We start from the raw sequence: 17,517 nt of genomic DNA on the forward strand, positions 1-17,517 counted from the left end.
TCATTTTTCCCTCCTGACTAATTGAGTCAGTCTTTCTTTTTCTGCATTCTTCATTGTGAGACAACCTATAAAGAAAGACGCAGACCTTGAAAAATGGGGTGAAATTATAATAAATTGCCTGTTTGAGTTTCTATCATCCTGTTGCCATGGCTACAGCTGTCATATGGATTGGTCTCTATATGAGCTTGGTTACTGTTTAACTTCCCCACCCACATTTGCCCAGATTAGGAAAATCAATAAGATAACAGGAGTACCGGCCTTAGCCAGCGCCAACAACGCCTTCCTCTGAAACACAGAAAGCTGCACCAAACTTTTACATCTCTCTCTAAAAATTTACACACGTTCAGTGGAAAGGGTGACCAACATCTGGCTGTGCTGAACAGAAGAAAAGGAATGGTCAATGTTAACACTCAGGTCAGCACTAATATGGAGCTTCCGTATGGTGAGTACACACACTAGTTCCCTCTCTTTCTCTCTCTCTCTCTCTCTCTCTCTCTCTCTCTCTCTCTCTCTCTCTCTCTCTCTCTCTCTCTCTCTCTCTCTCTCCGTCTCCGTCTTTCTTTCTTTGTTCTCTCCTGTCCTTCTGCGTACAGCTTAGACAAGGTGCTGGTGGATTTGTGAAAGGGCCCAGATATTTAGCTACAGGTTTCAGGTGGCTGATGTGGATGTGCTGTTCTGTGGGATTTTCATTTCATTCAGGACAAAAACTGCCATTGATAGGTTTGTGAGGTTTTTGTGCAAGCTGTAGTTTAGGAGGTGGGGCAAAGTCATGATGGCTGGTATCCACTTGTAGCAGGTAAATGATGCAGACTCCCTGGGAGAACTTCCTCTTTTATGAGAGGGCTGGACATAATGCAACAAATGATTTTAAGGAAAATAATAGTGAATATAGTAGATAATAGTTATTTAAAAGTAAAAATTGAGAAATAAATACTCTGAGCTAACATGTACTCACATAGATGCACCACATTTTTATTGTAAGAACAAATGCAAGAAGAAAATAACTTTATTGTTCTAGGAGTCTTTTTGTCAAGGAAAACTTGACTAAACTTCTAGATTATCATTACGACTTCAAATTATTATCATTCTGTTTCAGAAAAGCACAAAGAGAAGCAGTGTTATAGTTATAAATGATATGTCTGGCATCAAAATGTTTAAAGGGTTTACTTTGAAAGTAATAAATGTTGCTTTGCATTCTAAATTATTCCTGCATAACACACTGGCCCTCTATGCTTGACATCACAAAGCACAATGTTCTGGTGACACCACTGTTGTACTTATATAGTACTTGTGTGACTCTTGCTTCTTACTTAGCAGTTATCATATCATGTTGTGCGACTGAAAAACCTTTTTGTTTAAATCTTAAAATAAGCTTTAAAATGCTTTTTAAAGAGTTTCTGGACTATTCAAATAGTGTACACTTTATGAGACAGTTATGGCAATATGACCACACAGGTCATCGGTTGTTTGAGTTCTTTGAGTTGTCTTTATTTACCTGTATATGTTTGCTGGAAGGATGTTAGGTAATAATTGTAGCATTAATGTTTTAGTTGAATGCTCTTGGCAGCCATGATGCTTAAGCCTCTTTCTGCCCTAGATCAACTTGAGGAATTGTAGTGTTTTATTTCCTTTGAAAACAAAGAATGCTTCAAATCACTGTCAGGCCAAGCTTGCTGTGACATTTTGCAAACTCTCATAATAGCCATAATAAAACTGAATATACATTATAAGTTACAGCAGAACACATTGGTTCCCTTCTATATATATGCATAGAGCATTCTGCAAATACAACTCTTCAAACTTCACAGTCAACACCAATGCATCAATCTTTGTTTTTGCTGATCTGGATATCATGGAGATTTTTGTAGGTTATATGCATAATGTCAAGTACAGAATGCAGATATTTATAGAGTCTCATAGAAAACAATCCTGTGATACAGTCTCAGTTAGTGTGAAAAAGGACGGGAAAAAAAGAAAAATACAGTGTGGTTTTCCAACTTCCACAAGAGGCCTGTAGTGAGAATCAGCTTGGGCTAATTACACAGCCATTAGAACAAAGACAAAGAGCTTTCCTGCAAAGGTAGTAGTAAAAGTAAACACAACAAGAGCAGTAAACAGCTCTGAAACGAGAAGCTTTGTTTGCTCTGTAGGCCAAATGATTCCATAGAGGACACCCAACAGCTGAGAGGGCTCACCCCTGCAACATGGACATAAAGGCACAGGAACGCTTCTTAAAGTGAATCAGGCTGTCTTCTCAGCTTTGGGAGTATTTGTTCCTGATCAACAAGGTCGCTTTAAAAATAAAATGGCTGTCTTTGTCCTTCTGAAGTAAGGGGGATGTGAAGGCATTTCCTGCTGTGATACCTCACTTGAGTGTCAGTCTGGCCTTGGAGTCAATGCAGAGCAGGGTAGCAACGGTGAAGTCTGATTTTCCGCGATTCTTCTGCCAGGGCACTTACCTTCCTCCTTTTAGGAGATCTGAATGGTGTATGGCACACACATGACATGTTTATAGTTTTACATTATACTATTTTACATTATAGTGTTATGTTTTACATGAACCACAGAAAAGGTAAGATAATGCAGGTATACTAATGCAGAGTGACTGTAGTCCCTCAAACGTTTGCTCACATCTAATTTTCTAAAAAAAAAAAGTTTCCTACAAACATCTAATTTTAAAATAAAGAAAATAAAATGTTTATCAGATGGATATTCTAAACATTGCAATTTACCTATATCCATTTTTTCTTAAAAGGGCAGCCCAGTGTAATTTTGATTGGCAAAAAAACATGATAGAATACATATGTAGAGAAATGTGGAGTAGATGTGGTGACGTTATGGCCATGATTTCTTTTATCAGTGGCATCTTGATAATAAATGTAACTTGATGCCACACATTATCATTCACATCATCTGCACTCATTCAGTTTTTTCTTTCTCTATTATGTAATAGAACACGATATAATTTTTGTTCTCCTGTACAATTTCAAAAGATGACTCCATACTCAACAAAGAGGTAAACTTACACATCACAGATATGTCTGCCAACGGCTAGCCTGGTACCGTAACTCCAAGGAAACGGAGGTGTGCAATGGGGAATTATCCATGTGGTTGACACTGTTAGACTGTGAATGCATGCCTCCAATCAAATCTCATTGTGACAAGCATTAAAGGATTAGGTTAGCTGCCAATCAGTGTGTACACTGCAAAGAGGTAGCAGCTCTCCCACACCAACATCCATACCAGGAGCTCAAATGGGCAGACTGTTACATGAAGGAGGCTGAGGAGCCTGAAACTGGCCTGCCAGAGCTCAGGATGTATGGGGAAGATGGCGTTGGTTACCTCAGCACTGCTCCAGGTACTGGTCTGCTAGAATTAGCACACATTTACATACTACAAATCGAGCGACACAATTGTACCATTTTACTAACTATTGGAAAATGGTGAGGTGTTTGCTTACTCGCATGAAAATGATGAAGCGATGAAAAAACGATGAACAAATTGAACAATGAATGTTGTGCCATGTGCTACCACAAGCTACTAAACTCTGAGGGGGAAGTTTGGTACTAAACTAAAATTTATTTCTGTGAGAAAGTGTTTCAAATTGCATATACAAAGTGTTCCAAAATCAGGAAGAGTTCAGTTTCTATATGTCACTTTCAAATGAAAAACATCTCAAATTCACTGCCATTATAGCTTTCTATATCTATTCAGTGTATGAGTGTTTTGAATATAACTTTCTGAAACACTGAGAGAAGGTATAGAGCACCTGTCTTTCTGTGTCAGATTCAAAATACAGGAAGAACTCCTTTCATTTTAGATTTTCTGTACTGTGAGAAAGAATTTTATCCTCTCCACCTATACAATGAAATAATGCTGAAGCCATTGTTTAAACCTTTGCTCATTGTGCTTCTTCACTTTTTTGGAAGGTACAGATTTATGTTGATTCAGGACACAATTCATAGTCACAATGAACTAACATAGCCTCTCTGTGTTAGGAAAAAACACCTGTTGACCCATTAACAGTAAAGTGTCCACATACCACAGTTTCTGCTCCATCATTTTAGGTTTTAAATTGTACTGGATTTTTCTTGTTTATCTGGTGGATGGACTATTTGGACACACACACACACACACACACACACACACACACACACATACATACATATATATATATATATATATATATATATATATATATATATATATATATATATATATATATAGAGAGAGAGAGAGAGAGAGAGAGAGAGAGAGAGAGTGTAAGGTTCTAATTTGCCACATGGTGGAGCTGCTCTACACAAGAAAAGATGACAGAATTGTAAATTATAAATTCCTAGCCAACACAATCACAATATTTACTGTTTTCAGGGAATTTTATATGGTCTAATGGTTTACCAAACAAACAAATATCCAGAAAAAAGGCAGTGAAAGGTTCATTTTTAAGACTTTGGTTACATAATTTGATCAGGAAGCTGATAACTTTCCATCCTGTGTTTAGACGGCATTTGGATTATTTTTATAACAATAAATTCTTTGATACACACTGGTTGTGTATGAAGCAAGACTTTTTAGCTTTTCCATTCCATAATTGCTTTGTAGCACTGTTTTTGTAGGCACCATTTGCTGAGTAATTCTAAAGGGTAACAATATTAAGACATATTTTTAAATGTTTGGAAAGAGTTTGGAAAATATTTATAAAGATCATCTAGAGCTGGATCAGTTATGCTAATATTTAGAAAAGACAATTCGGAGATTAACATGATATGACAAAAAATAATAGATTTACATTTTCATTTTTGAGTACAGGTTCACTGAAACAACCATATTTTTAGATTTTCTGATGCAAAGGTTATTGTTTCAGTGATGACTAAAAGGCATGATTAGTGTCCTCTCTGTATCTCAGAGTCAGCAAAGTGGGGCCCACAGTCAGACCCGAAATCTCAGCAAAACAACGGTTAATCATTGAAAGGACCTTATCGGAGACCATGATTGATTTACGAAGAGCATTGCGCTAAATGTTTATTGATGCCATTTTTTACTTATGTCATATTCAGACATCCTCTTAAGTGTTTATCCTTTCATGAAAAAAGAAGATTGATTCTGTTCAAATTTCAGTGACATTAAAAATGTTACATCAGTTATTTCTCAGTGAAAATATCTTAAGGAAAATATTACATTTTTTGATTATGTGATTAAAATCAAGAGCAATTATATGAATGGGAGAGAACGTAAATTTGGACATTGTTCTGATGAAGAAAATCTAAGATGAAATCAGTGCAGTCATGGTGCAGACAAGCCATGGAAGATCCTGCCAATGTCATTTGACCTTTTTCCCCCCGCAAATGTCTTTATTACCCAGCAATGTTGAGGTTTAAACAGAAATACTTTATGGGGACTGTGCAATATTAGGTGATAGAGGTTTATGATTACCCAGACTCCAAATAGTAAGATGGGTGAGGACTTTGGAAACTTCACAGATTATGTCCTTGTTAATGGTTATGGAAGAGCCTAGATCTGTCTTGGAAGCTCTATTGGGAATCAGCATAGCAAAATATTCTAAAAACATGCAGCACAAACACCAGTGATAAAGTGGACAAAAACTGCTGCTTCATACTTGCACATCGGTTCCAATCGCTTAGGTCTCAAATAAGACAAGTCATATAAATAATACATTTATCTAAATATTTGAATGTTGGTTTATTTTTGTCAGAGAATGTACACCAGAAGGTTTGAAATCGCAGTTGCATGAGTATAGTACAAAAATATAAGAAAGCCTATAAGTAGAAAAACCCAGAGCAGGACTTAGGTAGAATATTAGCTAGTCACATAAAATAGCTGAAATTATGTCCCACTATGAATTACATTAGTAAATTTTCTTCAACATCATTAAGTCTTACCAACACTTCAGATGGAATAACTCAAGCAAAGAAGCCTCATTTTGCTTGTCCAAGCTGTCAAACAGTAGCCAAATAAAATGATTCTGAATTGATATCAGTGAAGTGCACTTTTTCTTCTTGCACTTATATCTTTTGCTCAGTGCACAGAATGCTCTGATTCATCTTATCGACTAAAATCAGTTGACTGAAAGGTTTTTCTTCCAACAAACCCAAAGCCAGACAACAAAATCAGCTAAGGGATGGGATTAGGCAGTTCATGCTTATCTGTGACTCCTATAATGACCCAAACACTCCACAATTTAGTCTCTCTTCTTTGCTTCACCACCATTGATTTAATTTCAGAAGGCCTCTCGAAAGTAGGACTGCTTTAAAGAGGAGGGGCATAGATCACGTTTATCAGTTCTCATTGTACACACAAAGATATGAAAGATTTATCTCACTAAATTTAGATTTTTGCAAATCTCATAAAACAGCAGTAACCGCAAAAAACCTAAATAATGTTAAAAGTATATATTTTCCATACAAATAGGAGAACGCATTCTACCCCCACAGCCAATTTTCAAGGGGTTTGCACAAGCTGTGTGGTTTGCAGATAGCAATCTGTTGACAAGGTCTTCCATGTCACTTTGCTACGTACCTGTGCCATCTACCCCAGTCAGTCCACACAGCCTGTTCTACTGGCCTCAGATGTGCTGTAGGAAGTATACTACCACTCACCCTCCCTCAATCCTATCAAGGCAGCTGAGCATCACAAAATCATTTTTTTCTGTGCCAATTTGGCCAAAATCAAAAGAGACAGGGAAACAGATATATTCCCAAAGTTATTCCACAGGTATTCCAAGAATGTGTTATTATTCCATGTGGGTTGGAGTATGAGAGTGCTGGTCATTTAGCTCGCGTCACTACCACTGCATCCCATTTGGTCAGGCAGTGGAAATGAAAAAGACTCATTCAAGAGAAGGTACAAATAGGCAGCAGTTACAAATGGAGTTTGGTCAGTGGTCGGAGATCTCTATTGTGAAGATAGACAGGACTTTGTTCACAAACTGGAGTTTGAAGTTTCAGAGAGGGGGAAACAGGCAGTGGAATTACATCAGCCCTGAGCAGTCCTTTGACTTTTAGCCCCAGGCGGCATAGGTGACTGATTATAGGACTCGGACATGACATGGCAGCCTTACATCAGATGCAGGAGACAATCAAGGAAGGATAGAGGATCCTCTCCCATGTCATCCATAAACAGATTCAAAGTTCATAGCTCATGCTGTAAATGCATGTAAGCATCTAGTTGCACATGACAGAAAATGTCTCACTCTTCCTTGTGACTGGTGTTGTAGCTTGATGTAGTAATTCCATAGTTCCTGGTCACATTAGTCTACATTGACATAAACACTGATTTTGATCAGGTACTGAGAAATTTGTTGAAAGCTTTTCACCCTTATTTGAGGCATTTGATCCCTGAAAGACAACGTGTTTCAATCTGAACACCTTTAATGGCATCAGAAGTTTTCTCAGAACTGTGATTTACAATCCTGTCAGTGAGTGACAGTGACGTTATCATTAAAGAATGAGGTAGGAGATTCACATCAGTTACTCACAATCATTAAAGGGTCTGGGTCTTCAGTATTGATTAAAAAGCTGAATGAAAATGCAAGACATTGCTTGAGTAATAGATTAATTTATGAATGAGTGCCAGTTCGTCTGTTAATCGGGAAGCCTTTTAGTGGATGGGCTATTAAAGGCAGCCAGTTGGGCTTATCTGAATGTATCTAACAAGAGTGTGGTTGTGAAACACTACAGAACAAATGCACGTATTGATTTATTTTTATGTCTAAATAAGCAGTGTATCCACTGTGAGAAAGATATATTCACAGTAATTAACTAATGTCCAGTGAAATATTAAATAAATGGTTTAATATTATTCCTTTCAAGCCTGAGTCCTGATTTAAGTTAATGTTAGTGCAGCAACATTCACTTCACAATATAAGTAATAGCCACAGCTGGGAGTAGTGCAGGCTGCCAGTAATTTAACAATTGTCTTAATAAAAAATAACAGAGTGAAGCTTGCACTCAGTAAAGTATAGCAACATGTATGTCTAACCTGCTCTCTGTTGCTAAAGCAGCTCCTTTTCAACTATTCCTGGTTACAAACTACACAAATACACAGGGCTGTAGCAAACTGATTAGACAAACTGATTAGAGTTAAACTAGTTGGTTAGTTTGTGAAGAAACCTTTCCCATGTCAGGAGTATAATGATCTTGTGTAATTCTTTTGAATCTGACTGCTTGAAACACTCTGACTTTGCATGTGAGGGAGAGAGTCATAACCTTGCGGATTAAGTTTTATTGAGCCATCCAGGGCCACAGTGAGGAGATCACAGAGCCATGAAGATCTGAGTTATGATAAAGATTTTAATGGTAAGGGAGATAAGATTTGCAGTGTGTGAGTCACTCCTCCCTCAGTGATTCTTTGCATTATTATTACTCCCTAGGTTAATTGTTGGTGTGGTTAGGACAAATCTTTTAAGCAAACAAGATGATGTGTAAGAAAAGGATATGTTTAGGCTGACACAAACATCTAGGACAAGCTGGCCAAATATGTGAATGAACAATATTTGAGATATAGATAGAAATGATTAAATTCCTCAAATAACTTTTTACAATTTTAAAACACTGTCCTGTTGTCAGTTTAGGGCTTCTGAACAAAATCTCCACCTCGACCTGTAAAAAACCATTGCTGTTAATCTAAGGTCCCAAATGTGAAACATCAATTGCAGGTATAAATATTAAGTAACATTTTGTAAGAAAATGCTGAAAGTTGCAGATTTGGTACTAATGTGATCATTAAAATTCTGACAACAGTTGTTTTTTTTCCTAGTACAAACAAAAAACCCATAAAAACGTTTTTGTACATAAGTAGGTGGGAACATACCACTGAATGTGTCCCTAGCTCACAAGTAAATTGCCAGTTATCCAGTATGTAAGTCTAGGTGTTTTCCAGCCTATTCCAAGCAATTACAGCAAATTTAATATGCACAATGTCCAGAGGGATCTGGAGTGTCAAATAAACCAGGACATTATCAGTAATGTTTTTACACTGCAATTTATACATACACTCTTTTCTTCAGGAGAGCAACCAAACAACAATATGCAACAGTAATGGCCTCTGACACAGTGAATCACTTTGTTAACTCATTCCTCCAGTGATCATTTGGTTTTTCCCAGTTTAAGATAGGTGATGGACATTTTATATTGTATTTACTGCATTTTGGTTTACTTGGTCATCATGTCAGTCAGCTCCTTTTTCGCCTCATGTATGTGGGGGTAGATGCAAGGATCATGAGTATGGTTTTACTGCCCTCATGGCTGTATGAACTGGAGAGTGTTGACCTGCAACTTTGTACTGTCACTTTCCCTTCTTCAAATATATCCTCTACTGTGTTTGCCTTGGCTCTTATACCTGTGCACTAGTCATGGTTATTTGCGTAAATGCACCATATATGCTTTCCAGTTGAATAACAAACCAACATTTTTACATGTAGGCATGTTAACGACGATGCAGTAATAGGTACTGCATTGAAAATTACATAAAGCACAGGCTGGTTTATGGATAGTAACAGCTGTTAATTAATAGCTCTGAGGTGACATTTTCAAAAATCTTGAAGGACAAATATTTTAGCATAGTAACATGAGTATCGAACACTCTCCCTGATAATTAATATATATAACTCTTTGGCCCTGTACAGCACTTTAGTCTTTATGATTTGCTTTTGGCCATAGTACACTGCATAAAGAATATTCTTTGATCATTTTAAATGCATTCTTTATTAAAGTGTAAGTGCTAATGCTCTGTAACAACCTCAGAACAGACCTTAGTACCAGTATCAAGACCACAACTTTAACAAACAGACTGCAAACTCTTTCACCACTCATTTTATTTAGATAAGCTGTTAATAGTAATGAGTGAGTTATGAGTGGCAGGAAGTAGAAATGCTGTCTATTCTTTCCTCTACAGTTGGAACAGGACCGTATGCATACTTCTGTAGAACAATGAGTTCTTTTACATAAAGTTCACTGTTTTCAGCTAGTGAGAGTCACTGCTTTTGTTTATTGTTTAAGAATTAATAGAGACTTAGAAAATCATTTGAACATGGAAATCAGCCTAGCTGGTTTTCAGTCTTTTTCTGCAGGTACATAATATAATACAACTTGAGAAATATCTCTCTGTGGTGGCCTCGATGAGGATTGTAGTGAAATAGGCTATATAAATGTGCTGGCTATCTAAGAAACTGGCTTGGACTGGTGAGACAAACAGTTAAATCCAACTAGAGCAACATGTCAGGGACTGGATGTGGTTGCTGCAATCCCAAAGTTGCTAAACCTTTACTCACATTAGATATTGAGAGAGAGAGAGAGAGAGAGAGAGAGAGAGAGAGAGAGAGAGAGAGAGAGAGAGAGTGAGAGAGAGAGAGAGAGTGAGAGAAAGAAAGAGAGCGAGAGAGAGAGAGAGAGAGAGAGAGAGAGAGAGAGAAGGAGAACATTTGCTCATCTATATCTAAAAACAATCCTGATTTAGCACTTAAAAAGGCAGACAATGATTAACCTAAGGGCCACCCCGCTCCAGGACTGAGCCATGGCCTAGGGGGAGGTCTGACCTGTCAGTCAAAGTCAGTATCATCTTTGCCCTAGGGGACACAACCCATGTCACTCAGAGGTGTCTACCTCTCTGAGGGGGCGGGGCTTGGTCTAACAGGGGGCGTCCAAACTTCACCGAGAGGACAAGTCTTTGCCCCCAGCATCAGGTAGCTGAGAATGCGTTTGTCCAAAGCACTAGCAGACATGGAGATGGCAGACTATAGCGAGGCCCTGGACCCAGCCTACACCACCCTGGAGTTTGAGAACATGCAAGTGCTGGCCATGAGCACAGGTGAGTCATCATTCTGAACTTTGAGTCCTCTGACTTTATATTGGCTGCTGTATGTGTGGTCAACTGTGAGGTGATGTGATTTCATAGGTTTTTGGATTTTATAGACATTTGTAGCCTTCTGTTGGGATGCCCCCTGTGGGATGAATGTTTGTGATGACTTATTTCAAATTTCCCACACTGACTATGAAGGCAGGTAACATATAAGATGGATTGACTGAAAGTCAAGAAGCTTTGGGAAAGATGAAATTTGCAAGCTCTGTCTTGAAAGGTGGCTTGGGTCATGTTTCATTCCAAGACAGAGTTACACCACTAAAAATCCCAGTGCGATTTCCTCCAGCTCTTCTTACCTGATGTTGGCTGTGGACAGTTAAGGATAACATGTCTATTCAGAGTAGTATTTCCAAGGGTGTTTGACAGTAAAATAAACTGATGGAAACTGTATATTGAAGATAGAAATATTGTGCCGTTCAGTCTCCCAGGTCTAGGTTAATAAAAACAAACTGATTCCATCAACAAAAATATCAATACATTTTAATTGACTATATCACTGATTAATGTTGCTAAGCCATGCAGTGTTTGACACTGTCGGCTGTAGAATAGCTGCTTTGTATATTATTTTAACACATCACCGGTGAGTGTCTGCATAGCTGTTTTGTGTTAAATAATACTGAATTCTTACATCTTTTTTAACTGATTAGTTTAATTAAACTGCACAACATTATCAGTTAAGCAATGATGAGATGTTCTTTCTCATTCAAATAATGACTCAGTTTAAAATCAGCCAGTTGACACATCTGTTATGTAGCATGCATTTTCCTTTGATCAGCAAGTTGCTGGTTTGGCTTTAATGTGCTCTTTTGGTGATAATCATTAAAACAGTATGTTTTTATTATTTTACTTTGTTTTTATAGGGTTATAATAATAATTTAATAAGGTCTGCATAAATTGTTTAGATTCTGATATTTAAAGCTATCTATCTTCTTTGGTGGATATCTATCTATCTATCTATCTATCTATCTATCTATCTATCTATCTATCTATCTATCTATCTATCTATCTATCTATCTATCTATGTTTGTTTATTCATTTATTTATTGTGATTTGCATGAATCAGTTAAACTTCAGAAGTGCAGCAGTGGAACACAATCTCAGATTATTTTGGAATTGATGTTTGTATTTTCCAAGTCATGTTCAAGTTTAATTCAGTGTAAAGACTTTTAAACCTCAATCAAATATTTATTTTATAATATTTATAATATTTATTTATGTATTTTTGACTATTATTCATGTGTTAATGGCTGCTGTTAGCAAAGATCTGTTCTCTTGATATGGTTTTAGATATATTCACTTCTGGATTAATTAGCAAAGACTACTTTGGTGGATATTTTAGAACAGTGATTTATAGCTAATTATAAGACTAGTCTTTTCAAACCATTTCCTCTTCCAAATCTGTTTAAAAGGCCACTTTCAGTTATCTGAGTACTATTTAAAGAGACCAATAAGTTCAATTGATCAATAATTTTAACTCACTTCTCTTATTTCTTAATTTCTTATTAAACTTGAATTGAACATAAAGATTATCTTAATTGTATACAGTTGTTTCTCTTATAATGCTTAATTTTTCTCGTTTAATAACTATTGAGTCATTATGTTTTTGTTATTTCTCATAACGCCATTATAACAATACATCCAAACACACCCTTAAATAATTTAAAATTCTTATAAAAATGTAGTGATTATAACTAACATTTATTTCTTATAAAGAAAAAAGGCAGCTTGGGTTTTCCACAAAGCTGACTTTGCAATTACTAAAAGTTGAACATTTCTGGTTTTAGACTCCTCGCCAGCTGAGAGTGCCAACATGAACACTGCCAACCACCTGGGTGCCGGTACCCTGTGTGCAATCTGTGGGGACCGGGCAACGGGCAAGCACTATGGAGCCTCAAGCTGTGATGGCTGCAAGGGCTTCTTCAGACGCAGTGTGCGCAAAAACCACATGTACTCTTGCCGGTCAGTATCTCCCTCAATAACAGTATCTGCAACTACTTTATTCTGCACACATAAGGTTTATAATTCTTATATGGCTCTTGTTCTAAATTTGGTGCTGTGTGTTCTTGCTTATATAACAGGTTTAACAGACAGTGCATAGTAGACAAAGACAAGAGGAACCAGTGCAGATACTGTAGACTCAAAAAATGCTTCCGGGCCGGAATGAAGAAAGAGGGTACATACCCATTCAATGTTTAATGAGATTCACATAATGCTATAATAGCAAAATTAGAGTAAAAGAAAAGTTCACATCCTATTTGATAGAAGCCGCTGTATGTGAAGCACAATGGACTTTTTGCAACATCAGTGTAAGACGAGCAGTTTGTCAATGTTCACTTCCCAATGACTTGTGTGGCTAACTTGCACACTAATGAACAACCAAACCTTGAGCATTTTTTCATAAATCCTTTGTTGATGTTCTCTTTGGCACAGCTGTACAGAATGAAAGAGACAGAATCAGCACCAGGAGGTCCAGCTATGAGGACAGCAGTTTACCCTCTATCAATGCACTCATCCAAGCCGACGTCCTCTCCAGACAGGTTTGATTAAAATGTGTCTATAATATAATGACTGCATATGTCTTGGATATTTTCTAGAATATTATAGATTAAAATATATAAACAGGAATAGGTGTGATAAAACCTTCCTATGCTTTAGATCTCCTCTCCGGGACCTATCATTAATGGTGATATCAGAACAAAAAAGATGGCAACTATCACAGATGTGTGTGAATCTATGAAGCAGCAATTGTTGGTACTGGTGGAGTGGGCTAAATACATCCCAGCCTTCTGCGACCTACCCCTCGATGACCAGGTATGGAGGACCTGAAATCTGGAGCTACTCCTGCTATATGGCAACAGCACCAAAACATTCTAAAGCCTAATCTTCATCTTTGGTGAAGGGGGCACAACTCTGATCCTAGTGGGCCAGAAACCAGCACAATTTGGTTGTTTTGTTGTTCTTGCACACCCAGTAAAACTGAGGAGTGGAATCAAGTGTGTTTGGGCAGGGAAATTATCAAATTGAGCTGCAATCTGGCACTCTAGGTCTGGAGATGTTCATTCCTGGATGCTAAACTGTCTCTGTTGTGTGCATTAACTAAAAGGTTCCAGTGTGGATTTAGTCACCGATTACCACACACACACACACACACACACACACACACACACACACACACACACACACACACACACACACACAAAGAAAAGGCACACATCATTTACTATGATACTGTGTTCTAATGGATATTCATTTTATAATTACATATATATTTAGATAACTGGATATACTGGACATACTGCATATATGTATTGGTACAATAGTCTAGCTAAAGTTGAGTAGAAATGTGTCTACTGAAAAATAAAATGTGATGGCAGAGACAGTGAAGGAGGAACATGGGATCTGTAGTGGTATTGGTTAATGTGTTTTGATGTCTCAGGTTAGAAAGTGATGAGTTAGTTTGAAAGTTTGATCTCCTCCCGAAGACCTCCAGAATCATTAACATTGCAAATACCAGGGCAGGGTAACTCATTCATGGATTTTGACCATGTAGTGCAACGTCTCCTACACACTGCTGTCCACACAGAAGAACACATACACAACCTTTTTCTGTCTCACTGCCTCCCTATGCTCTGTGGGAACATCTGATTTGAGCTCTAACCTTTGTAGTAGTAATTACACCTTTTCCAATGTGCACACTTTTTCACAGTTCTCATGTCTTCCCATGTTTTAAGTGTTAAGGCATTTAATTTAAATGTATAGACCCTACAGATGTTTCTGAGTCACCTGTATATGTGTGTATGTTTCTGGTTCACCTGTATATGTCACCTGTTTACTCTCAGGTGGCTTTGTTGCGTGCTCATGCGGGAGAACATCTCCTTCTTGGGGCTTCCAAGCGCTCCATGCTGTACAAGGACCTGCTGCTATTAGGTAAAACTTCTTAACTTCATATTTTTAGACTTGAGACATCAGGGGACTGAAGTGTCCATTATAATGGCACTAGTATCTTTAGTAAGTTTTATGTCAGATAAATTTTACAAGTTCAGTGTAATTACATTAAAAGTAATTCTGCCTCACTCAGGTAATGACCACATAATTCCTCGGAACTGCCCTGAGCTGGAAGTGAGTCGAGTAACAGTGCGAATCCTTGATGAGTTGGTCCTTCCTTTCCAGGAGCTCCAGATAGATGACAATGAATATGCCTGTTTAAAGGCTATTGTATTCTTTGATCCAGGTAGTCAAACCATCTCCAAAATGAGTAATTACATTGTTTTACACATCTGTACAAATACCAGTATGTAGACTATTGAAATTATTTTGATCAAACAAATAATGAATTTATTTAAACTTTCCCTGCAATGGTAGATGCCAAAGGTCTAAGTGATCCAAGCAAGATCAAACGGATGCGCTACCAGGTGCAAGTGAGTTTAGAGGACTACATCAATGATCGACAGTATGACTCGCGGGGACGATTTGGCGAGCTGCTGCTTCTGTTGCCAACACTACAGAGCATCACTTGGCAGATGATTGAGCAAATCCAGTTTGTTAAGCTCTTCGGAATGGCCAAGATAGACAACCTTTTGCAGGAGATGCTTCTAGGAGGTAAGGATGAGAACCACTAAATTTGGTTTAAATTGTTTACTTTGATTAAATTGTTTCTGCCATTTATAAATGGAACGGTCTAATGTGAATGGCAAGGCTAATGTGAAATTAAATCAGTTATAATCACCACATTGTTATCTTGCCACATAGACTTCCACACACACTGAACTTTTGTTGACCTTTAAGTCTTTTCTTACAGGGTCTGCTAATGAGGCCCCTCATGCTCCACCCTCTTTACACCCGCACCTTGTCCAGGAGCACCTCAGCAACAATGTCATTGTGACCGCAAACATGGCCACTTCTATTCACAATGGACAAATGTGTAAGTTCCTGAACCCAAACATTAGGTTGGTTTTGTGTTGGCAAGTGATGTATATTTCTCAGTGTATACTCTCATGTATGGCAGCCAGGTAATTGGAGGGACGAAAAAGCAAGCCGAAGTAATCCTTCTGCAAGCTAATCAGGCTTACTTTATCAAAGAGAGCTATTCATCTTCTTATTTTTTCACCCTAATACCTTCAGAAATTCAAAAACCAATACTTTCATTCTTTCCACTCTTATTCTTCTGTATTCTTGGAGTTTAGTTGTATCCTTACATGGTCCTGTGATTTAATGCATTTTCTCACTTTTTGTGTCCATAGCCACACCTGAAACTCCAATTCCTTCTCCTCCATCCGCTTCCAGCTCTGAGCATTACAAACTGGCCCAGGGGGTTATAGCCACAGTGCCCAAACAGACAGCAGCCATCCCCCAGCCCACAGTCACCAAGCAAGAGACCATTTGAGACCATCACAGCAAAACCTTTCTAAAAACTTGTGCAGTAGCACTAATGAACCACACAACCACACATCAACACAAGGCTGCTTCAGAGACTCTTTACATAAAAGTAGTAAAATATGATAAATAAAGCTCTTGGTAAAAGGATCTGCCAATTGATGTAATGTACATTTCATTCTTTTTTTTTTTTCATTTTTCTCTTTACAAATATTAGAGTGAGCAACAAAGGAATTTCCCAGTTATAGATAATTGCATGTAGACCACCAGGAGCAGTAGTCAGCAACCTCAGGAGTGTACAGTGACTATGCTGACTTTTAATGCATTCTAACCTCACTTGTAGGCTAATGCATTTTTTAAAAGTAATGGTGCCTATTTATACTTATCTTTCTCTTTCTCTCTTTCTCTCTCTTTCTCTGTATATATATATATATATATATATATATATATGAGCAAGAGAGAGAGAGAGATACAGAGAAATAGACAAATTCATATTTAAGAAATGTTACAACAAACCTTTAATCTGTTAACATTCAGATGTTTATGTTGTACAGTATTGTAATGACTGATTTAATATGAATGATTTTTTTACAGTACTTGACAATAGGGTACATAACATTATGCCTTTAGATTTTGAATAAACTGCTCATTATTAGCTATTCAGAGAAACATGTATATTTCCTTTCCTTGTATCACAGACAAATATATGCATCTGCTTCTGCTTTGCCTTGTGAACAGAATATATATATATATATATATATATATATATATATATATATATATATATATATATATATATATATATTCTGTCTTTATTTTTTTGTGATTAACACAAAAGAACTGTTTAAATGTCCTGTTCTAAACCATTACTTCATAATTAAGGAGTGAAATCTATTTTTCTTAGAATATAATAATTGCTTGAAGTAAGGTTTTGAATGTTTGTCACAGAATATGAAAGCCACATGTTTGTTTAACACACACATTTACTAAAGTGGTCGTATTAGGATATAGAATAACGTTTGGAGAATTTTGAATAAAAAAAGTGCCTTGCCATGCATTACTGCCTTCAATGACAAGGGTGATTTCAACCTTTCAATGTGAACTCATATTAAATGACTATGTTATATTTTTACTTAAACATGCAGTCAATTCATTTTGTTTTTCTGTTTCATAATTTATCAGTTTTATTTGATATACAACAAACTACATACAAACAAAAAACTTTTTCAGCATCCAGTTTGTCTTAGACCAGTCTGGTCCTCTTCCCAT

The 17,517-nt window shown here is 37.1% G+C and overlaps 1 protein-coding gene and 1 long non-coding RNA gene across 4 annotated transcripts; one reads left to right on the forward strand and one right to left on the reverse strand.

Moving 5' to 3' along the window:
• Window positions 1-984: 984 nt before the first annotated feature.
• On the reverse strand, window positions 985-10,373 carry LOC145652877 (uncharacterized). The gene is made up of 3 exons (XR_014119155.1): window positions 6,538-10,373; window positions 4,043-4,111; window positions 985-2,478 (listed from the first exon to the last, which is right to left on the reverse strand). It is a non-coding gene; the product is annotated as an uncharacterized LOC145652877 (long non-coding RNA).
• Window positions 10,374-10,586: 213 nt separating this feature from the next.
• hnf4a (hepatocyte nuclear factor 4, alpha) lies at window positions 10,587-17,395 on the forward strand. Of its 3 annotated transcripts, none has more exons than XM_027016501.3 (10): window positions 10,587-10,824; window positions 12,660-12,834; window positions 12,954-13,048; window positions 13,306-13,412; window positions 13,531-13,686; window positions 14,715-14,802; window positions 14,954-15,106; window positions 15,238-15,474; window positions 15,674-15,796; window positions 16,116-17,393. In XM_027016501.3, exons 1-10 carry the CDS (start codon window positions 10,710-10,712, stop codon window positions 16,256-16,258), a joined length of 1,392 nt encoding a protein of 463 aa, XP_026872302.1. In that variant the 5' UTR covers window positions 10,587-10,709; the 3' UTR covers window positions 16,259-17,393. The 3 variants fall into 3 exon arrangements, with proteins under 3 accessions (XP_026872302.1, XP_081560756.1, XP_026872301.1); XM_027016500.3 differs by having other exon boundaries at window positions 10,589-10,824; window positions 14,954-15,130; window positions 16,116-17,395; XM_081704630.1 differs by lacking the exon at window positions 14,954-15,106 and having other exon boundaries at window positions 16,116-17,395.
• The last annotated feature ends 122 nt before the right edge of the window (window positions 17,396-17,517 follow it).

Source organism: Electrophorus electricus, chromosome 21 (genome assembly GCF_041902795.1).
Source record: "Electrophorus electricus isolate QZ-2024a chromosome 21, ASM4190279v1, whole genome shotgun sequence".
In the NCBI taxonomy this organism is placed as follows: Eukaryota; Metazoa; Chordata; class Actinopteri; order Gymnotiformes; family Gymnotidae; genus Electrophorus; species Electrophorus electricus.

Excerpts from the sequence above, each read along its gene's own strand:
- hnf4a (XM_027016500.3), top strand. The coding sequence starts at position 10,710 with ATGCGTTTGTCCAAAGCACTAGCAGACATGGAGATGGCAGACTATAGC. Across the intron at positions 13,049-13,305 it reads GGCCGGAATGAAGAAAGAGG|CTGTACAGAATGAAAGAGAC; the intron begins GTACATACCCAT and ends TCTTTGGCACAG. Across the intron at positions 14,803-14,953 it reads CAAGGACCTGCTGCTATTAG|GTAATGACCACATAATTCCT; the intron begins GTAAAACTTCTT and ends TGCCTCACTCAG.